Source organism: Carcharhinus amblyrhynchos, chromosome 5 (genome assembly GCF_965287045.1).
Source record: "Carcharhinus amblyrhynchos chromosome 5, sCarAmb.v2.hapA, whole genome shotgun sequence".
Lineage (NCBI taxonomy): Eukaryota > Metazoa > Chordata > Chondrichthyes > Carcharhiniformes > Carcharhinidae > Carcharhinus > Carcharhinus amblyrhynchos.
This window is the reverse complement of record NC_137328.1, coordinates 123,792,523-123,820,492: the sequence shown is the minus strand read 5'-3', so window position 1 is coordinate 123,820,492 and position 27,970 is coordinate 123,792,523. Positions and strand designations below refer to the sequence as shown.

Below are 27,970 nucleotides of genomic sequence, written 5' to 3'. Positions count from 1 at the left end.
AAGCTCCCTCTACACTATCCCCATCAAACACTCCCAGGACAGGTACAGCACAGGGTTAGATACAGAGTAAAGCTCCCTTTACACTGTCCCCATCAAACACTCCGAATACAGGTACAGCACAGGGTTTATTAGTTTTTTGAGGAGGTTACCAGGAAAGTGGATGAAGGGAAGGCAGTGGATGTTGTCTGTATGGACTTCGGTAAGGCCTCTGACAAGGTCCCGCATGGGAGGTTAGTTAGGAAGGGTCACTTGCTAGGTATACATGGAGAGGTGGTAAATTGGATTAGACGTCTCAATGGAAGAAGCCAGCGAGTGGTAGTGGAGGATTGCTTCTTTGAGTGGAGGCCTGTGACTACTGGTGTGCCACAAGGATCAGTGCTGGGTCCATTATTGTTTGTCATCTATATCAATGATCTGGATGATAATGTGGTAAATTGGATCAGCAAATTTGCTGATGATACAAAGATTGGAGGTGTAGTGGACAATGAGGAAGGTTTTCAAAGCTTGCAAAGGGATTTGGACCAGCTAGAAAAATGGGCCGAGAAATGGCAGATGGAGTTTAATGCAGACAAGTGTGAGGTATTGCACTTTGGAAGGACAAATCAAGGTAGAACATTCAAGGTAAATTTTAGGACACTGAAGAATGCAGTTGAACAGAGGGATCTGGGAATACAGATACATAATTCCCTAAAAGTGGCGTCACAGGTAGATAGGGTCGTAAAGAGTGTTGTTGGTACATTGGCCTTTATAAATCAAAGTATTGAGTATAAGTGTTGGAATGTTATGGTGAGGTGGTTGTACAAGACATTGGTGAGGCTGAATTTAGAGTATTGTGTGCAGTTTTAGTCATCTAATTACAGGAAGTATATTAATAAGGTTGAAAGAGTGCAGAGAAGGTTTACAAGGATGTTGCCGGGACTTGAGAAACTGAGTTACAGAGAAAGGTTGAATAGGTTAGGATTTTATTCCCTGCAGCGTAGAAGAATGAGGGGAGATTTGATAGAGGTGTATAAAATTATATTGGATATAGATAGAGTGAATGCAAGCAGGCTTTTTCCACTGAGGCTAGAGGAGAAAAAAAACCAGAGGACATGGGTTAAGGGTGAAGGGGGAAAGTTTAAAGGGACTATTGGGGGGGGCTTCTTCACACAGAGTGGTGGGAGTGTGGAATGAGCTGCCAGATGAAGTGGTGAAAGCGGGCTCACTTTTAACATTTAAGATAAAGTTGGACAGGTACATGGATGAGAGGGGTGTGGACGGATATGATCCACGTGCAGATCAGTGGGACTAGGCAGAACTGCACAGGCACAGCCAAAAAGGGCCAAAAGACCTGTTTCTGTGCTGTAATGTTCTATGGTTCTAGATACAGAGTAAAGCTCCTTCTAAAGTATCCCCATCAAACACTCCGAGGACAGGTAAAGCATTGGGTTAGATATTGAGTAAAGCTCCCTCTACACTGTCCCTTCAGACACTCCCAGGACAGGTACAGCACGGGGTTAAATACAGAGTAAAGCTCCTTCTACACTGTCCCCCTCATCAAACACACAAATAAGGGTATTGCCTTATATTATCCCATCGTGGCACCTTGACCTGAAGTTCAGAGCATTGCCTAATGTGTTTCCAAATGTAATATCAGGATTGCTTGGACAGCTCTGACCATTTAAGGAAGTGTTCTAGGGAATTGCAATCAGTTATGAACCTTGTTGATGGTGAGTCTCAGCATATTCCAACATTATTTGATGTAGAACAGATTTTTAATGATTGAAGACAGCAGGCAGTTTTCAAATACCGGGCAAATCATAACTCGCTGTCCCAACCTAATTGTGCTAATTTCACTTGATACTCACAACACAGCAGTGGATAGCCAGCTTCAGGAATACAGGGGGACAATCTCCCACCATCGTCTCAAAATTATTTACATCTAGGCCAAAGTCCTGAAAGAAAATGGAGACATTAGAACATTTAATGACATGTATGGAAAGTGTGGAAAAGGAGCTCTGGGTTATAGGGCCTCTGCTGCTGGCAGATTGTTACAGCTAGAGAGAGATTAGGAGAAAGGAATGTGAAATTTTGCCAATGTTCATTGAAAACTGAACTGAGTGTCCAAGCTCAATTTACGTACTGCCAGCGGGCAAAGAGAGGCTTCCATACCATCAGTACAAGCTAGATTTGAATCCGAATCCAAACATATGTTGATGCATGTGTCAGCTAGTCCCTGACTACTTCTTTCATTTTGTCCCTGTGGATGACCAGAAGATGACTGCAACTGTCCAGTTAGAAATCCTGTGAGGTACCTGCTACTACTGCTCTTTGGAGCCTGGTTGCAATTCTGATTACTGTTTCTGCAGCACTTACTGAAGTCACCAGGTGGCGCAGTGTTACACAATGTTAGTATGAAGATGGTGGGAACTGCTCTACCTGCACTGCTGGAAAGACCAGTAAGTTGTGAACACCTTTACACAGTGGCAGCAATGTGTGCTATCTACAAGGTGTACTATATCAATTAACCAAAACCTTTTTTTTTCAGCACCTTCTCACGACCTCAACTATCTAGAAGGACAAGGGTAGCAGATGCATGGGAACACCACCATCTGCAAGTTCTCCTCCAAACCACACACTATTCTGACTTGAACTATATCGCTGGGTCAAAATCCTGGAATTCCCTCCTAAATGGCACTGTGGGTGTACCTACACCACATGGAGATGGTGTAGGTACGGTTCAAGAAGTCAGCTCACCATCATCTTGAGGGCCATTAAGGATGAACAATAAATGCTGGTCAACCCAGTGACTCACATATCCCGTGACTGAATAATGAAAAAAAGTCTGTGATAGATGGAGATGTAGGCCAGGATCTCAAAAGTTGAGTTAAGGGAAGGTTTGATGCTCTACAACGATCAATGGCTGGATAAGTCTACAGCTAGTGTGGTTGAGGTTTTAAAAAAACTTAAATCATTTAAGAAACTATCAGATAATATGGTGATTAGGGGCAAGTGCAAATTCCTTCCGGATAAGTTAATCCGAAAAGCAGCATGCAGTTCAGATATAAAGAGAGAAAGCCCATAAAGCAGCAGTTTGAAGACAGAGTCCATAAAGCAGTGTGGAGTTCAGTGAAAGAAACAGCCCATAAGCAGAAGCTTGGAGAGAGCCCATGAGGGAATGTGGAGTTTGGAGGGACAGAGAGCACATGAAACAGCAGGAGTTCCAAAGAGAGAATCCACCAGAAAGTGTCAGGTTCGGAGAGAAAAAGAGGCCATAAAGCAGCAGGAGTTTGGAGAGAGCGATAGTCCATAAAGTAGTAGGTGTTTGGGGAGAGACAGAGCCTATTAGGGAGTTTGGCAAGAAACTACAAAGGGTTGTGAACGACGCCCAGTCCATCACGCAAATCTAGCCTCCCGTCCCATCCGTCTCCACTTCCCACTGCCTCGGCAAAGCAGCCAGTACAATTAAGGACCCCATGCACCCCAGATATTCTCTCTTCCATCGGGAAAAAGATACAAAAGTCTGAGATTGTGTACCAACTGACTCAAGAACAGCTTCTTCCCTGTTGCCACGGACTTTTGAATAGACTACCTTATATTAAGTTGATCTTTCTCTGCACCCTAGGTATGACACTATATTCTGCACCCTCTCCTTTCTTTCTCCCCATGTAGTCTATGAATGGTATGCTTTTTTTTTGTAGCATGCAGCTTTGACGGTATCCCAATACAGGTGACAATAATAAATCAAAGAGGGACAGCCAGTATAGTAGCAGGAGTTTGGAAAGAAAGAGAGTGAGCCCGTAAAGCAATGTCCCCTCCAGAAGACAGGAAGAAAAATACATTTCTATGTCAACTTAGCTTCTTTATGAAATTAGCATTTTGTTTTAAAAAATGGACAATAACTTTATCCTGACATGGCTTACTAACCATGACACATGGAAACCAGCAGGGACCTCATTATCTTTAAAAAGGCACAATATCCCTTGTGATTGCAGACAATCAAATTCCAAAGAAACACAACCAACACCCTCTACATTTCAAAAACAGCTCTGGCCAGCAGAAATGGGCAGAATTTTCCTGTCCTGCCCACAATGGGAACTGTTGCGGTGGGACAGAAAATTCGAATGACTATGCTAAGGTACATTGACCTTGGGTGGCAATTTCTGGTCTTAGGGCAAGTGTGCCAGGAAAAACCTACCTGCTATGTCTGCAAGGGCTAAGACAAATGTGGGTCAATTACAGGCAGAGTTAGGAGAATTCATAATGGGGAATAGAGAAATGGCAAGGAAACTAGATGATTACTCTGTGAGAAACACCGTGGATGCTGGAACAAAAACAGAAAATGCTGGAAATTCTCAGCAGGTCTGACAGCATCTGTGGAGAGAAAGATAGAGCCAACGTTTCGAGTCTGGATGACCCTTCCTCAGAGCTGAAGGCAGAGAAAATCAGACAAGATTTATACTTTCTCACCCTTTATCATCACCATTTACATTCCCTTTGTCCAATTGAAGCCCCTCCCCCACCCCCACCCTCATAATATAAATCTTGTCTGATTTTCTTTGCCTTCAGCTCTGACGAAGGGTCATCCTGACTCAAAATGTTGGCTCCATCCTCACTCCACAGATGCTGTCAGACCTGCTGAGTTCCTCCAGCATTTTATGATTGCTTTGTGTCTGTTTTCATGAGGGAAGATGCAGTAAATCTCTCAGATGTAGAGATCCAAGGGACTAGAGACAAGAAGTTGAAGGAAATTATTAGAAGTAAGATGGTTGTATTGAAGGGGAAAGGTGGGACAAATAAATCCAGAGCCCCCTGGATGATGAGAAAGAAGAAATGTGCATACGACAGATGTCGGGTAGAAAATATAATGGAATCAGACTGAATATAGAAGGACCAGAGGGGAAGTGAAAAAAAAATGAATACGACAAACTAGGACAGAGCATGGGCAGCCAATGTAGAAGGGAATCCCAAGGTTTTCTATAAGCATATAAGTAATTGGGTGGTACAGTGGTTAGCACTGCTGCTTCACAGCGCCAGGGACCTGGGTTCAATTCCTGGCTTGGGTCACGGTCTGTGTGGAGTCTGCACATTCTCTCCGTGTCTGCGTGGGTTTCCTTCGGGTGCTCCGGTTTCCTCCCACAGTCGAAAGATGTGCTGGTTAGGTGGATTGACCGTGCTAAATTCTCCCTCAGTGTACCCAAACAGGTGCCAGAGTGTGGCGACTAGGGGATTTTCACAGTAACTTCATTGCTGTGTTAATGTAAGCCTACCTGTGACTAATAAGTAAATGAACTTTAAACTTTAATAAAAGCATAGTTAAAGAAAGAGCACAGGTGATTAGGGATAAAAAAAAGAGGATGTGGAGATAGGAGAAATAATGAAGTTACTAAACAAGTACATTATATCTGTCTTTACAAAGGAAGCTGTTACCCAGGCCAAGATGAGAGAGGAGCTAACTGGTACACTCAAAGAATTTACAACCGAGAAGGAGGAGGTACCGGAATGGCTATCTTAAAATTGATAAGTACCAGGACCGGATGAGATGCGTCCAAAGGAATTGAGAGTGGAAATTGCAGAGGCAGTAGTGACAATTTTTCAGTCTTCCATGAACGCAAGGATGGTGCCAGAAGACTGGAGAATTGTGAATGTTACACCCTTATTCAAAAAAAGGGTGCAAAGATGAAGCCAGCAATTACACACCAGTCAGTTTGACTTTAGTGGTAATGGAAACTTCTGAAAACTATAATTCAGGACAAAATCAATCATCACTTAGACAAGTGTAGGATAATTAAGGAAAGCCAGAAGGGATTCATTAAGGGAAAATCATGTTTAACTAACTTATTTGAAGAGATAACAGAGAAGGTTGATGAGGATAACACTGTTGGTGTGTTGTATATGGATTTTCAGAAGTATTTAATATAGTACCACACAGACTTGTTGACAGAATTCTAGGTCATGGAATAAAAGGGAAAGTAAGCATGTGGATAAGAAACTGGCTGAGTGACAGGAATCAGAAGAGTAATAAATGGGTGTTTTTCAGATTGGAAGGTTTGTAGTGGAGTTCCCCAGGGGTTAGTGTTGGAACACTCATTCTTCCTGATATATCTAATGACCTAGACGGTAGTGTACAATGCATAACACGAAGACTGGAAATGTTGTCAACTGTGATGAGGATAGTCTTGAACTCCAAAAGGACATAGATATGTTGGATTGGGCAAACAAGTGGCAGATGAAGTTCGATGCAGAGAAGTATGAAGTGATTCATCTTTCTTGTTAGGAAGAATATGAGAGACAGTATAAAATAAAGGAACAAACTAAAGGAGGTGCAGGGACAGAGGGACCTCGATGTGTATATATACATGAGTGATTAAAGATGGCAGGGGCAGGGCACGTTGAGAGAATGGTTAATAATGCATTTATTAACAGGGGCATTGAGTACAAGAGTAAGGAGGTCATGTTAAACTTGAATAGGAACTTGTTAGGCTTCACCTGGAGTATTGCTGCATCCAATTCTGGGTGCCATACTTAAGGAATAATGTGAAAACACTGGAGACAGTACAGAGGAGATTCACAAGAATGATTCCATGGACAAAATAACTGTGGCTTTCAGGTTAGAATGGAAAGGTTGGGACTGTTTTCCTTGGGGAAAAGATGGCTGAGAGGAATCAGAGGATTCTTGATAGCTGGGGCTTTGAAGATCCTGTCAATTCTTATGGAGGTACAACATCAACTGCTACTCAAGGCGAGTGTTCTGGGCAAGATACTTTCGTTAACCAAAAGAAAGATTAGGGTACTCATTCATCTGGTTGTTTGCCGGAATCATTCCTTGTCGCAGAAGTGCTGCTGTATCTCTCAGTTTTGTTTGCAAAGTAATAAATGGCCCCATAAAAATGCAAGCCTTTCTTTCGTCCACCCTATCACCCAATATGTCATCCACCTGTCACTCACCCATCAGTGTCTCTGCTTGGTGGGGACGAATGGATGGTTCCTAACGAAGTTATATAAATAATTTGTGTGGCCCTCGCACGTCATCAGACAATATCCCATCTATGGAGACTGAGCCGTCATAATCACCTTTGAATACACACAAAAACTAAACAAAGACTCCACTGAATGCAGAGAAAGAACGTACACAGCAGCATTCTGAATAATTCACAGCATTTGGAGCCCAACCACAGGCTGTTCATTCAAAATTAATGTACTGACAAAGAGGCTGATAGGAAAAAAACATCTTCTGTTTATCAAGAGGCATTGGGTCTTAGTGCTGGGAAAATGAGAGCACCTGATGACAGTATTAAATCCTCCAAAGGTCACCATCAGTTAGATACTGCAGAGTAAAGCATCATCAACGCTGTCCATTCAAGCAACAGTGGGGGAACATTTAGGAGACAGAGATCATTGTATCATCAGATTTAGGCTGGCCATGGAGAAAGACAAAGAACAGTCGAGAGTAAAATTAAGTAAGTGGCAGAAAGCCAATTTTAATGGAGTAAGAATGGATCTTTTCTAAATAAATTGGAGTCAAAGGTTGGTGGGTAAAATGGTAAGTGAAGAAGAGATAGTTCAGGCATACTCAAAGTATCTTCCCTCAAAAGGGAAAGGCAAATAAAACCAGAGCTCCCTAGATAACAAAAGAGATAGAAATTCAAGAAGAAAAGGTGTGCTTACGATAGATGTTAGGTAGAAAATACCATTGAGAACCAGACTGAATATAGAAGGTTCAGAGGTGAATTGCAACAACAAAATAAGAGAAAAAAAAGAAGTAATGAAAGAAAGTGGCAGCTAACATAAAAGAGACTTCTAAAGTCCTCTACAGGCATAGAAATATTTAAAAAGTGATAAAAGGACTCAATTATGGACCAGAACAGGGATTTATACATAAGGTACTTTGCATCTGCCTTTACCAACAGACAAGATGCTTTCCAGGCCAGACCAACCAACCATTCAACAATTTTGTTCAAATCTGCACCTTTTGTTGAAGTCTGCTGTCCCATGTCTGAGGCTGAATGGTCTCGGGATGTTGATGTCCAGTAATTCGGACCTTTAAGCTTTGCGCATGCACAATGGCCACCCACCTCATGTTCGTGCAGCTAACACCCAAATCCTCACTGCCATTTGTGCAGAATTTTTAACAGGCCACCCTGTGCTGCACTGTAAGAATACATTCTAAGAAGGATGGCTTCAAGTGAGAACATTTCTTCACCCAGAAGGTGGTCGGAGTCTGGAATGAATTTCATGAGGGGATGGCGGAGATAGGTTCAGTCGAGGTATTCAAAAGAAAATTGGACTAGTATCTGAAAAGAAAGTCTGTGCAAGGTTAAGGGGATAAGGCTGTGGAGGGGGTCTAGGAAGAATGCCCTGTCAAAAAGTCAGTTCAGATTTGATGGGTGAAATGGCCTCCTTCTGCACTGTAAAGATTTTTTGAAGCCCCCTCCAGAGATTTGAGCACATAATCCAGATTAGGATTTCACTGCAGTACTGAGGAAGCTCTCTGAAGTGAGCATACAAGATCCCATGGCTTTTGAAGAATAAGTGAATATTCCAGCGACCTGGCGAATATTTGTCTGTCAACAGAACATTCCTATGCTCATGATGTGCTCACTTATCCTAACGGTATTTGTGAGACTTTGCTATGCACAAATCTATTGCCGTCTTTTTAAAATTCCTGCACTTTCACACATGAAAAGTACTTCACTGGCTGGGCAGCACTTTGGGACATCCTGATCATTTCAAGGGCACTACATAAGAGCAATTTATTTTCAGGTTCTGGTTCTCATAAAACACTCTTCAGCATTCTTAGGATGGAAAAGACCCTTAAAAGAATCGCACAAGAAAGTAGTTTTAGTGTTGATTCTGCTGGCAACCTGACACAAAGCGCCCAACAATCACCCAGGACTGGCAAGAATCAGGCTGGCCCTGCAGTGTAGGACAAGTCTGGGGGAGCAAATCACAAGGCAGGCTTTTTACTGAAAATATATCTTTAAGAATTGGGAAAGTGAGCAGGGAGTGGTGCTGGGATACAGTGCATGTTCACACAGATCAAACATTCCACGTTGCCATCTCGACCAGCTCCACCCCCAGCCCCACTGCAAGAGTGGAAACAACATTTCTAGTTTAATCCAGAAAAAAAACCTGGAATGCACTGGCACATGCTGCATTCTTTTTGTAAAGTACCAAACAAACAGATCTGTGAAAGACAACTGTACCTGGGCAAATTCCATGCATCATACCCATAAACAGCTCCACAGCTGCCCTTCCTACATGCCAGACTGTTAGCACTCTTGCCGAAGATTAAGCTGATTTTTCCCTACGTCCCAGCTGTGACTGCAACGCTATGAACTGCATCCTCTCCTTTCCTTCTCCCCTATGTAGTCTATGAACGGTATGTTTTGTCTGTATAGCGCGCAAGAAATAATACTTTTCACTGTATCCCAATATACGTGACAATAATAAATCAAATCAAAAACTTGTGAACGAAGCCCAGTCTATCATGCAGACCAGCTTCCCATCTATTGACTCCATCTACACTTCCCGCTGCCATGGGAAAGCAGCCAGCATAATCAAGGACCCCCACGCACCCTGAATATATTCTTTCCCACCTCCTTCCATCAGAAAAAGATACAAGTCTGAAAACACGTACCAGCTGATTCAAAAACAGTTTCTTCCCTGCTGCCATCAGCCTTTTGAATGGTCCTATCGCGTATTAAGCTGATCTTTCTCCTCACCCCATTGGTAACTGCAACACTATATTCTGCACCTTATCCTTTCCTTCTCCTGTGTGTACTTTATGAACAATATGTTTTGTCTGTATTGTGCACAAGAAACAATCCTATCGCTGTATCACAATGCATGTGAAAGTAGTAACCTTGGATTGGTTTGATTAGTGTTTGAGCTCCATTCTGAGGTGAGGATATTATCCAGAACGGCATTTCATTAAATTACAAAAATAGATTAGGAAAGCAAAGAGAGGGCATAAAAAAGAAATTAGTGTGTAAAATCAAGGGAAACTCAAAGATATTCTATAAATATGTGAAGAGCAGGAATCTAACTAAATGTGAGGCCTTTAAGAGACCAAAAAGGTGACTTTTGAGTGAAGGCAGAAGACGTGTGTGATTCTTAATAAACACATGGCATCTATCTTCACAAAAAAGGGGGACACTGTGGTTAAGGAGGAAGTGTGTGAAATATTGGATGGTATAAACATGCAACAAGAATTATGACAGGGTTTAGAATCTTTGATTACGTGCTGCAGACAACATGTAGCCGACGCTGCTGTGAGAGGGGAGCGAGGAAATAGCACAGACTCTGGATATTGTTCTCCAATTAGCTCTGGCTACAGGTGTGTTGCTGGAGGACTGGGAATGTTGTATGATTGTTTAAAAAGGGAGGGAGAGACATTACACAGTTACAGGCCACTCAAGCTAACTTTGATGGTGGGTAAATTATTGGAAAAATTCTGAGTGATAATATAAATTGTCTTTTAGAGAGACATGGATTAATCAAGGACTCTCACCATGGACTTGTGAAACAAACATAATTTCTGATAGGCGACTAAATATTCCGCGGAGATTATAAAGGATCACTGGTTCAGCCTCTTAGAGAAACAAAGCATCACTGCTTTGCTTATATGGCTACAAAGCAACAATTAAATGTCCATGTCATTCACTGTATTTCTAGCACTTTGAGACCTTTGTGAAAGAAGTGTTGAAAATTAGTAAAGGCATTGCGGGGTGTCAGTAAAACTGAATAAAAGCAGTGAGCTATAACTTTGGAGATGGATATTGGCAATGAGCTACACCTTTATGGTGGATACAGGTACAATGAACTGTACCATTGAACACGGATGCAGCATAGTGAACTGGATCAGCAAAGGTGATACAGATGCTGTGAGCTGAAACATGAAAGGTCAATATAAGCACATAGACTCAAAGCCACAGTGAGCTGTAGCAGCAGGCACGGATAGGCAATGAATCTCCCAGTCACCGCAATCTCTTCAAACATTGGAAGTCTGTGGGGCAGCACAGTGGTTAGCACTGCTGCCTCACAGCGCTAAGGACCTGAGTTCGATTCCCGGCTTCAGTCACTGTCTGTGTGGAGTCTGCACGTTCTCCCTGTGTCTGTGTGGGATTCCTCCGGGTGCTCCGGTTTCCTCCCACAGTCTGAAAGACGTGCTGGTTAGGTGCGTTGGCCGTGCTAAATTCTCCCTCAGTGTATCCAAACAGGCGCCAGATTATGGCGACTAGGGGATTCTCACAATAACTTCATTGTAGTGTTAATGTAAGCCTACTTGCGACACTAATAAATAAAGTTTTTTTTCAAAAAATCTCAGCTGTCCTCCAGTGCGGGTCTCTTGATGGTCAACTCCATCAACAATTCAGTGAAACCCATCATGATAGAGCTTCTTTGGACAATTTCTGACAGTTCCATGGCAGCAACAACTACAGATCATTCGCAAACCACAGCTATCCTGCCTGAATATGTAGTTCTAGAGGGAAGGGGTATTGATTTGAAATGTAAACTGTGTTTCTCGCTGTAGATGTTGCCTGACCTGCTCAGTATTTCTAACATTTTCTGATTTTGGATTATTGACTGTATATGTACTGCACCCATGTATCTCTGATCAGTGACAGCCAGTCAGCTTCAGATTAACACATTACTGAGGACAATTTTGTAAAATCCAGCCTCCCAACTTGCATCCTCTGTGAACTTGAAATCATCCAAAACTTCCTGCCTGTATGCTGACTCACATTTACCCTGTGCTCGCTGAATTAATCTTGATTTTAAATTCCCATCCTATTGTTTAAATCCCTTTAGGATTTATCTGCCTCCAGCCCTACAACTCCCCCAAGATCTCTGCATTTCTCCAATTTCAGCCTCTTGCGCATCTCCAATTTCCTTCGCTCCATCATTCAGCAGGTGAGGCACTAAGCTCTGAAATTTCCTTCCTAAACCCCTCTGTGGAAGGGATTATAGAGGGAGCACAGTGAAGGTTTACCAGGCTGATTCCTGGGATGACAGGTCTGTCATATGAAGAGAGATTCAGTCGGTTAGGATTATATTCATTGGGGTTTAAAAGAGTGAGGGGAATCTCATAAAACCTTATAAAATTCTAACAGGGTTAGAGAGGGTAGATTCAGAAAGAATGGTCCCGATGGTGGGGAGGAGTCCAGAACTAAGGGTCATAGTTTGAGGATAAGGGATAAACCTTTTAGAACTGAGATGAAGGGAACTTTCTTCACCCAGAGGGTGGCGAATGTGTGCAATTCACTCCACAGAATGTAGCTGAGGCTAAGACATTGTCTGATTTAAGAAGAAATTAGGTATAGCTCTTGGGGCTAAAGCGGTCAAGAGATCTGGAAGGAAGGGGAGGTGGGGATGTGGATATTGAATTTGATGATTGGTCATGGTCATAATGAGTGGTGGAGAAGGCTCGAAGGGCCGAATAGCCTACTCCTGCTTCTAGTTTCTATGGGATGCTGCTTAAAACCTACATCATTGAACAAGATTCTGGTCACCTGTCTTAACAGCTCTCGTTGTGTCTTGGTTAAATTTTGTTCAATCATAGAACATAGAACATAGAACATAGAACATTACAGCGCAGAACAGGCCCTTCGGCCCACGATGTTGCGCCGACCAGTTAAAAAACAATGACCCACTAACCTAAACCAATCCCTTTTCGTCCATAAACCTGTCCACAGACCTCTTAAACGCCCCCAAACTAGGCGCATTTACAACTGCAGCAGGCAGGGCATTCCAATCCCTCACCACCCTCTGGGTAAAGAACCTACCCCTGACATCTGTCCTATAACTACCCCCCCTTAGTTTAAAGCCATGCCCCCTCGTGCTAGATTTTTCCATCAGAGGAAAAAGGCTATCACTGTCCACCCTATCTAAACCTCTAATCATCTTATATGTTTCAATAAGATCCCTTCTTAGCCGCCTTCTTTCCAGCGAAAACAACCCCAAATCCCTCAGCCTCTCCTCATAGGATCTCCCCTCCATACCAGGCAACATCCTGGTAAACCTCCTCTGCACCCTCTCCAAAGCCTCCACATCCTTCCTGTAATGTGGGGACCAGAACTGCACACAATACTCCAAGTGCGGCTGCACCAGAGTTGTGTACAGTTGCAACATAACGCTACGACTCCTAAATTCAATCCCCCTACCAATAAACGCCAAGACACTGTATGCCTTCTTAACAACCTTATCTACTTGACTCCCAACTTTCAGGGATCTATGTACACATACACCTAGACCCCTCTGCTCCTCCACACTATTCAAAGTCTTCCCGTTAGCCCTATACTCAACACATCTGTTATTCCTACCAAAGTGAATTACCTCACATTTCTCTGCATTAAACTCCATCCGCCACCTCTCGGCCCAGCTCTGCAACCTGTCTAAGTCTTCCTGCAAACTATGACACCCTTCCTCACTATCTACCACACCTCCGACTTTGGTGTCATCAGCAAATTTACTGATCCACCCAACTATACCCTCATCCAGATCATTAATAAAAATCACAAACAGCAGTGGCCCCAACACAGATCCCTGAGGCACACCACTTGTAACCGAACTCCATGATGAATATTTACCGTCAACCACTACCCTCTGTCTCCTATCCGCTAGCCAATTCCTAATCCAGTTCCCTAGATCACCCCCAATCCCATACATCTGCATTTTGTGCAGAAGCCTACCATGGTGAACCTTATCAAACGCCTTACTAAAATCCATATACACCACGTCCACTGCCTTACCCCCATCCACCTCTTTGGTCACTTTCTCAAAAAACTCAATAAGGTTAGTAAGGCACGACCTACCCGCCACAAAACATAAGAACATAAGAAATAGGAGCAGGAGTAGGCCATCTGGCCCTTCGAGCCTGCCCCGCCATTCAATAAGATCATGGCTGATCTGTCGTGGCTCAGTTCCACTTTCCCGCCCTCTCCCCATAACCCTTAATCCCCTCTCTTATCAAAAACCCATCAACCCGCTTCTTAAAAATATTTAGCGAGGCAGCCTCCACCACTTCAACGGGCAGAGAATTCCAGAGATTCACCACCCTTTGAGTGAAGAAGTTCCTCCTCAACTCCGTTCTAAACCGCCCCCCCTTTATCTTGAGGCTGTGCCCCCTAGTCCTACTGTCTTTTTTGAGCGGGAAGAGTCTCTCCACCTCTATCCTATCCATCCCGTTCATCATCTTATACGTCTCAATGAGATGTCCCCTCATCCATGCTGACTATCTCCAATCAACTCATTACTCTCCAAATAACTATAAAATAACTATCATGCTGCTGCACAGCAGTTTGGGGCATTTCGCTATGCTCAAGGTGCTATATGAATGCAAATTGTTACCTCAGTGCGGGGTAGGTAGTCTGGATCAGCCGGTATCCGGGCGATGACCTCACACAGAATGATGCCATATGCAAAGACGTCTGTCTGAGATAGGAACACATTACAAACAAAATGACCAAAGGAAGGTCTCAGAGTCTGCTTACTTACATCACGTTAATCTCATTACTGCTTTACACACAGCTTCAAGCTGTCTTTGGGTGACATTAGAAGTTAAGCTTCTATTCAATCCCTATCGGACTCTTTCTTCATCCTTCTCTGATGTCAACCATCAGTGTCACACTTTTACTCCTGGTTCAAGTGGAAATGTTTCATTAACTTACAGGATGTAAAGCAAAAGCTGTTTAATTTTTTTTCTTTGAATTTTCCATCTTCAAATTGTACCCAGATTTAGAGAGGTCAAGGCAATCTGCTCTGGGGCATGGAGAGGTTCAGAAAATTGGCTTGAGCACTGAATTAAATACAGATACACTGCTACAGGACGGGGGAAGAGCCAGATTGTTCCAGAAACTGTAAGGCATCGAGACAGTCTGTTCCAGAAACTATACAGCACCCAGACAGTCTGTTCCAGAAACTGTAGCACACTAAGACAGTCTGTTCCAGGAACCATACAGCACCCAGACAGTCTGTTCCAGAAACCATAGAGCACCCAGACAGTCTGTTCCAGGAACCATACAGCACCCAGACAGTCTGTTCCAGAAACTATACAGCACCCAGACAGTCTGTTCCAGGAACCATACAGCACCCAGACAGTCTGTTCCAGGAACCATACAGCACCCAGACAGTCTGTTCCAGGAACCATACAGCACCCAGACAGTCTGTTCCAGAAACTATACAGCACCCAGACAGTCTGTTCCAGGAACCATACAGCACCCAGACAGTCTGTTCCAGGAACCATACAGCACCCAGACAGTCTGTTCCAGAAACTATAGAGCACCCAGACAATCTGTTCCAGGAACCATACAGCACCCAGACAGTCTGTTCCAGGACCCATAGAGCACCCAGACAGTCTGTTCCAGAAACTATAGAGCACCCAGACAGTCTGCTCCAGAAACTATAGAGCATCCAGACAGTCTGCTCCAGAAACTATAGAGCACCCAGACAGTCTGCTCCAGAAGCTATAGAGCATCCAGACAGTCTGCTCCAGAAACTATAGAGCATCCAGACAGTCTGTTCCAGGAACCATAGAGCACCCAGACAGTCTGTTCCAGGGACCATAGAGCACCCAGACAGTCTGTTCCAGGAACCATAGAGCACCCAGACAGTCTGTTCCAGAAACCATACAGCACCCAGTCTGTTCCAGGAACCATACAGCACCCAGACAGTCTGTTCCAGGAACCATAGAGCACCCAGACAATCTGTTCCAGAAACCATACAGCACCCAGACAGTCTGCTCCAGGAACCATACAGCACCCAGACAGTCTGTTCCAGAAACCATAGAGCACCCAGACAGTCTGTTCCAGAAACCATACAGCACCCAGACAGTCTGTTCCAGGAACCATAGAGCACCCAGACAGTCTGTTCCAGAAACCATACAGCACCCAGACAGTCTGTTCCAGAAACCATAGAGCACCCAGACAGTCTGTTCCAGAAACCATACAGCACCCAGACAGTCTGTTCCAGGAACCATACAGCACCCAGACAGTCTGTTCCAGAAACCATACAGCACCCAGACAGTCTGTTCCAGAAACCATACAGCACCCAGACAGTCTGTTCCAGAAGCCATAGAGCACCCAGACAGTCTGTTCCAGAAGCCATAGAGCACCCAGACAGTCTGTTCCAGAAACCATACAGCACCCAGACAGTCTGTTCCAGGAACCATACAGCACCCAGACAGTCTGTTCCAGGAACCATACAGCACCCAGACAGTCTGCTCCAGAAACTATAGAGCACCCAGACAATCTGTTCCAGGAACCATACAGCACCCAGACAGTCTGTTCCAGAAACCATACAGCACCCAGACAGTCTGTTCCAGAAGCCATAGAGCACCCAGACAGTCTGTTCCAGAAGCCATAGAGCACCCAGACAGTCTGTTCCAGAAACCATACAGCACCCAGACAGTCTGTTCCAGGAACCATACAGCACCCAGACAGTCTGTTCCAGAAACCATACAGCACCCAGACAGTCTGTTCCAGGAACCATAGAGCACCCAGACAGTCTGTTCCAGGAACCATACAGCACCCAGACAGTCTGTTCCAGAAACCATACAGCACCCAGACAGTCTGTTCCAGAAGCCATAGAGCACCCAGACAGTCTGTTCCAGAAGCCATAGAGCACCCAGACAGTCTGTTCCAGAAACCATACAGCACCCAGACAGTCTGTTCCAGGAACCATACAGCACCCAGACAGTCTGTTCCAGGACCCATAGAGCACCCAGACAGTCTGTTCCAGAAACTATAGAGCACCCAGACAGTCTGCTCCAGAAACTATAGAGCATCCAGACAGTCTGTTCCAGGAACCATAGAGCACCCAGACAGTCTGCTCCAGAAACTATAGAGCATCCAGACAGTTTGTTCCAGGAACCATAGAGCACCCAGACAGTCTGTTCCAGAAACTATAGGGCATCCAGACAGTCTGCTCCAGAAACTATAGAGCACCCAGACAGTCTGCTCCAGAAACTATAGAGCATCCAGACAGTTTGTTCCAGGAACCATAGAGCACCCAGACAGTCTGTTCCAGGAACCATAGAGCACCCAGACAGTCTGTTCCAGGAACCATACAGCACCCAGACAGTCTGTTCCAGGAACCATACAGCACCCAGACAGTCTGTTCCAGGAACCATACAGCACCCAGACAGTCTGTTCCAGAAACTATAGAGCACCCAGACAATCTGTTCAAGGAACCATACAGCACCCAGACAGTCTGTTCCAGGAACCATACAGCACCCAGACAGTCTGTTCCAGAAACTATAGAGCACCCAGACAATCTGTTCCAGGAACCATACAGCACCCAGACAGTCTGTTCCAGGACCCATAGAGCACCCAGACAGTCTGTTCCAGAAACTACAGAGCACCCAGACAGTCTGCTCCAGAAACTATAGAGCATCCAGACAGTCTGCTCCAGAAACTATAGAGCACCCAGACAGTCTGCTCCAGAAGCTATAAAGCATCCAGACAGTCTGCTCCAGAAACTATAGAGCATCCAGACAGTCTGTTCCAGGAACCATAGAGCACCCAGACAGTCTGTTCCAGGAACCATAGAGCACCCAGACAGTCTGTTCCAGGAACCATAGGGCACCCAGACAGTCTGTTCCAGGAACCATAGAGCACCCAGACAGTCTGTTCCAGGAACCATAGAGCACCCAGACAGTCTGTTCCAGGAACCATACAGCACCCAGACAGTCTGTTCCAGGAACCATACAGCACCCAGACAGTCTGTTCCAGGAACCATAGAGCACCCAGACAGTCTGTTCCAGGAACCATAGGGCACCCAGACAGTCTGTTCCAGGAACCATAGAGCACCCAGACAATCTGTTCCAGGAACCATAGAGCACCCAGACAGTCTGTTCCAGGAACCATACAGCACCCAGACAGTCTGTTCCAGAAACCATACAGCACCCAGACAGTCTGTTCCAGAAACCATACAGCACCCAGACAGTCTGTTCCAGGAACCATACAGCACCCAGACAGTCTGTTCCAGGAACCATAGAGCACCCAGACAGTCTGTTCCAGGAACCATAGAGCACCCAGACAATCTGTTCCAGAAACTATAGGGCATCCAGACAGTCTGCTCCAGAAACTATAGAGCACCCAGACAGTCTGCTCCAGAAGCTATAAAGCATCCAGACAGTCTGCTCCAGAAACTATAGAGCATCCAGACAGTCTGTTCCAGGAACCATAGAGCACCCAGACAGTCTGTTCCAGGAACCATAGAGCACCCAGACAGTCTGTTCCAGGAACCATAGGGCACCCAGACAGTCTGTTCCAGGAACCATAGAGCACCCAGACAGTCTGTTCCAGGAACCATAGAGCACCCAGACAGTCTGTTCCAGGAACCATACAGCACCCAGACAGTCTGTTCCAGAAACCATACAGCACCCAGACAGTCTGTTCCAGAAACCATACAGCACCCAGACAGTCTGTTCCAGGAACCATACAGCACCCAGACAGTCTGTTCCAGGAACCATACAGCACCCAGACAGTCTGTTCCAGGAACCATAGAGCACCCAGACAATCTGTTCCAGAAACCATACAGCACCCAGACAGTCTGTTCCAGGAGCCATAGAGCACCCAGACAGTCTGTTCCAGAAGCCATAGAGCACCCAGACAGTCTGTTCCAGAAACCATACAGCACCCAGACAGTCTGTTCCAGAAACCATAGAGCACCCAGACAGTTTGTTCCAGAAATCATAGAGCACCCAGACAGTCTGTTCCAGGAACCATACAGCACCCAGACAGTCTGTTCCAGGAACCATACAGCACCCAGACAGTCTGTTCCAGGAACTGGAGAGGCCCAATGGTCTGTTCCTGGAAATGAAAAGGACCTGATAATCTGTTCTATTGCAGAGAGAAAGCCAGTCTGTTCCAAGACCCAGAGAGGGTCAGGCATCAGTGAGTCCTGAGATTGGAAATGTAGGGGTTATGGAACACAGACACAAACCCACTGAATGTGTTATAAACAGTTTCACTATCCCTGACTTAGAGGAACAGTCTCACTCACTCTGTGAGGGGGTTGTGTTACAAACTGCATTGTGCCTGTCCACTCACTATACCTGAAATTCTTTGGGGTGTTTTCGAGAAATATGACCAAGTTCAGTTTAAGTTCAACTCTATCCTTCTTTTACTCAGTGTAGGATTAGGGAAATGAAGGCTGGTGAGTGTCTGGATGTGTCTTTTGGCTGCCTGGTTTTACCTTCTCATCGTATAACTCTCCTCTCAGGACTTCAGGTGCCATCCAGTAAGGCGATCCAACCACTGCCAAGGGCTCCTTCTCCCCATCACCACTAGGACAGAACATAGAATAACAGCGGGTCAGCACTTCAGACCTTTACAAACAGCCCAACCTGAGATTAACTTCTACATTATTAATACATTTCAAAAGCAGGTGTAGATCTAAGTACAACACATAATTCTGTGGATACATAGGGAATGTTCGTGTATGCCTGAAGTAAGCATACCAACCACACAAACAGGGATTGGTGAAACAATAATGTGCGTTCTATATTTGAAAATAATAGAAAGATTTATTAGGAGGTTAATTATTATACATCTGAACTCTACCCTGCTGCTTACAGATTGCCTGCAAATCACTGGATCTATTGCATCATACCCTGTCATATAAGAACTAGGAGCAGGAGTTGGCCATCTGACCCCTCGAGCCTGCTCTGCCATTCAATAAGATAATGGCTGATCTTTTTGTGGACTCAGCTCCACTTACCCGCCTGCTCACCATAACTCTTAATTCATTTACCGTTCAAAAATGTATCTATCCTTGCCTTAAAAACATTCAATGAGGCTCAACTGCTTCACTGGGCAGAGAATTCCACAGATTCACAACCCTTTGTGTGAAGAAGTTCCTCCTCAACTCAGTCCTAAATCTGCTCCCCCTTATTTTGAGGCCATGCCCCCTAGTTCTAGTGGAAACAACTTCCCTGCTTCTATCTTATCTATTCCCTTCATAATCTTATATGTTTCTATTAGATCTCCCCTCATTCTTCTGAATTCCAATGAGTATAGCCCCAGTCTACTCAGTCTCTCCTCATAAGCCAGGCCTTTCAACTCCAGAATCAACCTAGTGAATCTCCTCTGCACCCCCTCCAGTGCCAGGATATTCTTTCTCAAGTAAGGAGACCAAAACTGTACACAGTACTCCAGGTGTGGCCTCACCAGCACCTTATACAGCTACAACATAACTTCGCTGTTTTTGAACTCCATCCCTCTAGCAATGAAGGACAAAATTCCATTTGCCTTCTTAATTCCCTGCTGGACCTGCAAACCAATTCTTTGTGATTCCTGCACAAGGACACCCAGGTCCCTCTGCACAGCAGCATGCTGCAATTTTTTGCCATTTAAATAATAATCCATTTTTCTGTTATTCCTAACAAAATGGATGACCTCACATTTACCAACATTGTACTCCACCTGCCAGACCCTCGCTCACTCACCTAGATGATCTATATCCCTTTGCAGACTGTCAGCGTCCTTTGCACAATTTGCTCTTCCACCAATTTTAGTGTCATCTATGAATTTTGACACACTACACTTGGTCCCCAACTCCAAATCATCTATGTAAATCGTAAACAATTGCTGTCCCAACACTGATCCCTGAGGCACACCACGAGTCACTGATTGTTAACCACATTGCGGGAATTACTTTAGCTCAGTTGGCTGGATGCCTGGTTACTGATGCAGAACAGCATCAACTGCGTTTGGTTATTCCCGTACCGGCTGAGGTTATTCATGAAGGTCCTGCCTTCTCAACCCTGCCCCTTGCCTGCGGTGTGGTGATCCCCTGGTTAAATTACCACCAGTCAGCTCTCCCACTCAAAGGGGAGAACAGCGTATCACCGGGACTTTGGTGACATTTACAATTTGATTCATGACATTTTAAGATACACTTCCTCAAAGTTGCAAGTTAGCATATCACAACATCCCCTTTTTTACTAAAAAAAATAAAGAATCCAATTATTAATATGAAAACAAAAGAAAATAACACTGTGTCTACAAGTCTCTGAGATATTTTGATGGTTTGCTTATCAGTCCAACTTTAGTTATGGTGAATTTTGCTGGACACACCTGTTTGTTTTCAGAGTGCTGCTCGCAATCTGTCTTAAACCATGTTCTATTCATAGAGAGGTCACTCTGGTTGTGATGTTGGTCTGATTTGTCAACTGTTCCACTGCACTGTCATGCCATTTGTTGTATTTGATGTAATCTTGGTTCTGGTCATATGGAAGCAATTCCTGTTGGATTTCAGGTACCATCAGTTGGGTGGTGTACTTAAACTTACTGTCTGGAGTTCAGATTAGCTAATTCATTACCCCTATACAGCCCATGAACACCTTTCACCTTCCCTTACCATTTCACCTTACTGTGCTCAGTTCTGGTCACCTAATTACAGGATGTGGAAGCCATTGAAAGGGTGGAGAGGAGATTTACAAGGATGTTGCCTGGATTGGGTAGCATTCCTTATGAGGATAGGTTGAGGGAGCTCAGTCTTTACTCCTTGGAGAGACGAAGGATGAGAGGTGACTTGACAGAGGTTTATAAGATGTTGAGAGGTATAGATAGGGTGGATTCTCAGAGGCTATTTCCCAGGGCTGAAATGGTTGCTACGAGAGGACACAGGTTTAAGGTGCTGGGGAGTAGGTACAGAGGAGATGTCAGTTTTTCACTCAGAGGGTGAATCGGCTGCCGTCAGTGGTGGTGGAGGCAAATTCGAAAGGTTCTTTTAAGAGACTTCTGGATGAGTACATGGGACTTAATAGGATTGAGGGTTGTAGATAAGCCTAGTAGGTAGGAATATGATTGGTGCAACTTGTGGGCCGAAGGGCCTGTTTGTGCTGTAGTTTTTCTATGTTCTATGTTCTCCTGTTTTCGAGTAATGCATCAGGTCAACCAGTGTCGATGGGAAAATTTCTCTGCATTTGTCTGTCAAATAGCAATTCCACATTGGTTCTGTACCATGATGTTTGGAATGGGTATATGTAGTCAGACAGTATCGTGTAGCCTGTTGGCTGATGATCTCCAGAGGTGAGTAATCTTCTCCTTGTGTACACCGGTGTTTCCGATGCTGCTCTTTGTGATCTGTGGTCCTCATCTTTGTCTTCATACCATGATGGTGACCATGAATAGACCCCTGCATGCCACTAATGCTCCAATCATTGAACATGTGTCGACAACATAATCTAACTGCGGTGATCAGGGTGAGTTTTTGGACCGATACTTGACTGTAATGGGATAGAATCTCTGAACCATTATACGTGATGAGTTTGACATTGGTTGGTTGAATCATGGCTTGCTCCTTCAGTGTGCAAACTGGAAGGATAGAATCACAGAATCCCTACGGTGCAGAAAGAGGCCATTTGGCCCATTGAGTTTGCACTGACTCTGATCCAGGACCCAACTCTGTGACCCCACACATTTACCCTCCTAACCTACACATCTTGGGACACTAAGGGGCAATTTAGCATGGCCAATCCACTTAACTTGCACATCTTTGGAGTGTGGAAGGAAACTGGAGCACCTGGAAGAAACCCACGCAGACACGGGGAGAATGTACAAACTCCACACAGTGACTTAAGGCTGGAATTGAACCCGGGTCCCTGGCGCTGTGAAGCAGCAGAGCTAACCACTGTGCCACCGTGCTGCTTACCATGTTGGTTTCCATTCTCAGTTTCAGCCTAAATTTCTTTTGAGAGTTGGTTTTGTTGTTTCAGTTTCCCTTTTCAATTAGAATGTGTCTCAAAAATTAGAAGCTTTGAAACCATGGTCTCTATCGCAAATATGTATCTTCATTATCTGAGAAATCACCTACGTCCAGAGGACTTCGTTATGTCTTATCTGTGTTTTAATAAAAAGTAGCATTAAAAAAAAGGAATTTAAATCTATGAGAATTCTTCTGACAACAAGAGGAGTTTTCCATTGTCCAGTATGACAACACTCAGCAATCTCTGCACTCCCCCAATTCTGGCTTTTTGTACATTCCCCACTTCCTTATCCCAGTATTAGAGGCCCATGCATTTAGTTGCCTAAGCGCTAAGCTCTGGACCTCCCTGTTGTGTTTTTTGTTTGAAAAGGGATGCAGGGTAAAGCCTGGGAACTACAGGCCAGTGAGCCTCACATCTGTGGTGGGTAAATTGTTGGAAGGTATTTTGAGAGACAGGACCTACAGGCATTTAGAGACACAAGGACCGATTAGGGACAGTCAGCATGGCTTTGTGAGTGGAAAATCATGTCTCACAAATTTGACTGAGCTTTTTGAAGGGGTAACCAAGAAGGTAGATGAGGGCAGTGCAGTTGATGTTGTCTACATGGACTTTAGCAAGGCCTTTGACAAGGTACTGCATGGTAGGTTGTTGCATAAGGTTAAATCTCACGGGGTCCAGGATGAGATACCTAAATGGATACAAAATTGGCCTCTTGACAGAAGCCAGAGGGTGGTTGTAGAGGGTTGTTTTTCAAACTGGAGGCCTGTGACCAGCGGTGTGCCCCAGGGATCAGTGCTGGGTCCATTGTTATCAGTAATTTATATTAATGATTTGAATGGGAATAAAGGAGGTATGGTTAGTAAGTTTGCAGATGACACCAAGGCTGGTGGCATAGTGGACAGTGAAGAAAGTTATCTCCAATTGCTCTTGATCAATTGGGCCAGTGGGCTGACAAATGGCAGATGGAGTTTAATTTAGACAAATGTGAGGTGATGCATTTTGGCAGATTGAACCAGGGTAGGACTTGCTCAGTCAATGGTAGGGCACTGGGGCGAGTTACAGAACAAACAGATCTAGGGGTACATGTTCATAGCTCCCTGACAGTGGAGTCACAGGTGGACAGAGTGGGGAAAAAGGCATTTGGCATGCTTGGTTTCATTGGTCAGAACATTGAATACAGGAGTTGGGACGTCTTGTTGAAGTTATACAAGACATTGGTAAGGCCATACTTGGAATACTGTGTACAGTTCTGGTCATCCTATTATAGAAAGGATATTATTAAACTAGAAAGAGTGCAGAAAAGATTTACTAGGATGCTACTGAGATTTGATGGATTGAGTTATAAGGAGAGGCTGGATAGACTGGGACTTTTTTCTCTGGAGCGTAAAAGGCTGAGGGGTGACCTTACAGAGGTCTATAAAATAATGAGGGGCATTGATCAGCTAGATAGTCAATATCTTTTCCTAAAGGTAGGGGAGTCTAAAACTAGAGGGAATAAGTTAAGGTGAGAGGGGAGAGATACAAAAGTGTCCAGAGGGGCAATTTTTTCACACAGAGGGTGGTGGAACAAGCTGCCAGAGGTAGTAATAGAGGCAGGTATAATTTTGTCTTTTAAAAAGCATTTAGAAAGTTACATGGGTAAGATGGGTATAGAGGGATATGGGCCAAACGTGGACAATTGGGACTAGCTTCGGGGTTTTAAAAAAAAAGGCGGCATGGACAAGTTGGGCCAAAGGGCCTGTTTCCATGCTCTATGACTCCCTAAACCTCTCGGTCTCTCTACTTCTCCTTCGAAACACTCCTTAAAATCTAATAACAAGACCTTTGGTATCCTTTGCTAATATCTCATTCTGTGTCTCAAAGTCAACTTTTTATCTGATTATGCTTCTGTAAAAGTGCTGTGGAACAATTTACTGATTTAAGTTGTGTCAATTAATGGATGTTTCCCAGACTTATCAGATATGTGCACTCTGAGTCTTTGCATAGCATAGAGAGATGTGTGTCACTTTGAGAAGCACACTAATGCACTGAATCAAAATAAATTAAAAGAAGACAAGCTTGGGCCTTTGCACTCCATCAGAGTCAGTCCCATAAACTTTATGAGAAAATTCAATCTCGGATTCTGACCTACTCCATTGGAGGTAGCCCTGGTAAGCAGTTAGAGACTGACCTTTAGGACCTGATCTACTTATCTGAGTGGTCGCATTGTCATGACAGATGTATGGATGACCCAATCAAACTGGTGACATTTTACCCACTGCCAGAGGGGACACCCTGTCATTGAACTGTCGATTTAACAGCTCCGCTCAGCAAATATCTCATTTAACCAAAGGTCAGGGAAAATGAGTTGTCGTACTAAAATGTTTATGGGCTTGTTAAACACCAAGCTGCGAAACAGCAGGCAAATCGAGCAGAAACAAAGTCCAAGATCCAGTGTGAACACACTTTAGGATGTGGGGACTCCAAACAGGGCTGCATAAAATCACCTAGACCCAGGAGGATATCTACACATCTTTATTCAAACACAGTTTTATCTGTTGCAACATTTTTAATTTTGAATTCCTACGTCAACATTTTCTAGCTGGATTAGCTATGTAAACTTGTCACATTATAAACACACAGTCCCACCTTATATCCTTCAGCTCTATACCTGACAGCTGCTCAGACTGTGCAGCAAAGGAACACTCCTGCTCCAACCCCACTGCCACTCTGCAACTAACAAGGTAGTCAGATTTGTTATTTGGTAACACAAAGAGATTACAGTGCCAGCGTTCTCCAGTGCCCAGATCACTCCTGCAGACTGCTCTGTCTTCCAAAACCAAAAGTTTGTGTTCAGAAGCTAAAAAAGGTCTTTCACTCATCACAAGAATTAAGCAATATTTCCAGGATGCCTTAAGGAAACAAAAAGCTTCCATTTTAATTAATGTCAGTTATTTACACGGAGTTTGCCTTGTCCAGCCACAACATGAATTTTGTACGTTTTTGTAATTTAAAACTAACAGTGTAGTCAGGTTTGTTATTTGGTAATGTATAATAACATAAAATCAAAGGATTGTAGAAATCTAAGGACAAACTTTCAGGTTTAAAATGAATAATGTATTTACTGGTGTCCACAAGTAAGGCTTACATTAACACCGCAATGAAGTTGCTGTGAAAATCCCCTAGTCACCACACTAGTTACTGCCTGTTCGGGTACACTGAAGGAGAATTTAGCATGGCCAATGCATCCAACCAGCATGACCTTCAGACTGTGGGAGGAAACCCACGCAGACACGGGGAGAACATGCAAACTCCACAAGCCGGAAATTGAATCCGGGTCCCTGGCGCCGTGAGACTGCAGTGCTAACCACTGTGTCACCGTGCTGATGGTGCAGACAGGTGGTCAGTAGTACATCTCAGGGTCAAGTACATCCCAAGTTAATTATCCTCTAATCTTACTACATCTGATGACTTCATTGAAGTTTAACTTCATTGCCACTTTCAAATAGTGACTAATTTTATAAAGACTGGAAGCACTCACTTCTCTAAATAAGAAGGTTATGAATTTAATCCTCTCAGCAGGATATTAAAAATCATAAGGCATTATTTCAGAGAGGAGCAGGAGAGTTCTTTACACGTTACCATGTTGTGTGTGAGACATTACTGTGCGCAAGAAGGGTGAGAACCTGATTATCATAAATTTGGATCTATTACTTAGCGGAGTGAATGGCGCATCTTCAGTCCTCATCAAATCTTCCCACCCTCCAGGCCGCGTGTCACACCGACACAAACTACTGCTGCTTTTCAAACCCAGCAACCAGGCGCCATGACCTTTGACTGGGGGGAAGGAGGTGACCACCACTGACTCCACTCAGCACCAAGGAATCCAGGGAGAGTGAGGCTGCTGACCAGCTCCGGAGGGTGGGGTGGGTGCTGCAATCAGGTGTGTTTGGTGGGGAGGTGCATGGGGAGTTTGGTTGGGGGGGGGGGGTGCAGTCAGATGTTTGGAGGGGTGAGGAGGTGGGGGGGTACAGTCAGGTGTGTTCGGTGGGGTGGGGGGGGTGGGCAGGTGTGTTCGGTGGGGTGGGGGGGTACAGTCAGGTGTGTTCGGTGGGGTGGGGGGGGGGTGGGCAGGTGTGTTCGGTGGGGGGGGGGGTGGGCAGGTGTGTTTGGTGGGGTGGGGGGGGTACAGTCAGGTGTGTTTGGTGGGGTGGGGGGGTGGGCAGGTGTGTTTGGTGGGGTGGGGGGGGTACAGTCAGGTGTGTTCGGTGGGGTGGGGGGGTACAGTCAGGTGTGTTTGGTGGGGTGGGGGGGTACAGTCAGGTGTGTTCGGTGGGGTGGGGGGGGGTGGGCAGGTGTGTTCGGTGGGGGGGGGGGTGGGCAGGTGTGTTCGGTGGGGTGGGGGGGTACAGTCAGGTGTGTTCGGTGGGGTGGGGGGGGGTGGGCAGGTGTGTTCGGTGGGGTGGGGGGGGTACAGTCAGGTGTGTTCGGTGGGGTGGGGGGGGTGGGCAGGTGTGTTCGGTGTGGGGGTGGGGGGTGGGCAGGTTTTGGGGGATGGACTGAAAGAGGAAGGCAGCTGTCAGGGGAATAAGGGTGAACTCATGCGGCAGGGTAGGCATCTCAGTGAAGTGTAGACCTGCTGTCCTCTGCATGTGGGTCTGGGGCTTCACTTCAGGCACATTGGGTCAGGGGTGATGGGAGTCAAGGAGCTGGGTCTAATGGGCTGGGTGGATGAGACCAGAGAGAGAAAGGAACATAGTGCCCACCTTCCACGGTGCTTATTGGCTCTGCCTCTCTCTGGACAGAGAACCACTGTGCCCTCTAACACTGCTGAGACTAACACTCTCTCACACTAAATGGCCATCAAGAGTTAACTCTGAGCAATGTCAGCTTTCCACAGTCTCACAGTCAAGGAATGGGATGAATCAAGGCTGGGATCAGGAGGCTTGGCTGGGACCCCAATGCCTACCAGTCAGGATCCCTTAGTTCCCCAAGGTGGACATCAGCAACTTGTTGCTTCAGACAGGAGGTTAAAGGTGAGTCTAAGTGGGTGAGGGCAGAGACCGGGTCTAATCCTGTTCTGGAGAACAGAGAACAAAAACAGCCCGGGAAACAGGCCCTTCGGCCCGACGAGCCCGCGCCGCCATTTTAACATTACTGGTCCCCCCTCCACCCATGACCCTTATCTATACTTACGGCATTCCACATTGAGGGAAACTAATTTAGGGAAGGGAGGGTGCTGGAGCTGTGAGTGAGCAGTCACTGCCAGAGAATGTCAGGGACTGGTGGCTTCCA

The 27,970-nt window shown here is 45.1% G+C and overlaps 1 protein-coding gene across 1 annotated transcript in view; it reads right to left on the bottom strand.

The window, feature by feature from the left end:
- Positions 1 to 27,970, bottom strand: part of tesk1b (testis associated actin remodelling kinase 1b) — a 168,754-nt gene that overhangs the window by 11,537 nt on the left and 129,247 nt on the right. Inside the window, exons 6-8 of the mRNA XM_080189521.1 lie at positions 19,180 to 19,270; positions 14,332 to 14,415; positions 1,848 to 1,934 (exon numbers count right to left, since the gene is read on the bottom strand). Of these exons, the coding sequence (XP_080045647.1) occupies positions 1,848 to 1,934; positions 14,332 to 14,415; positions 19,180 to 19,270 (262 nt within the window). The remainder of the gene's footprint in view (positions 1 to 1,847; positions 1,935 to 14,331; positions 14,416 to 19,179; positions 19,271 to 27,970) is intronic.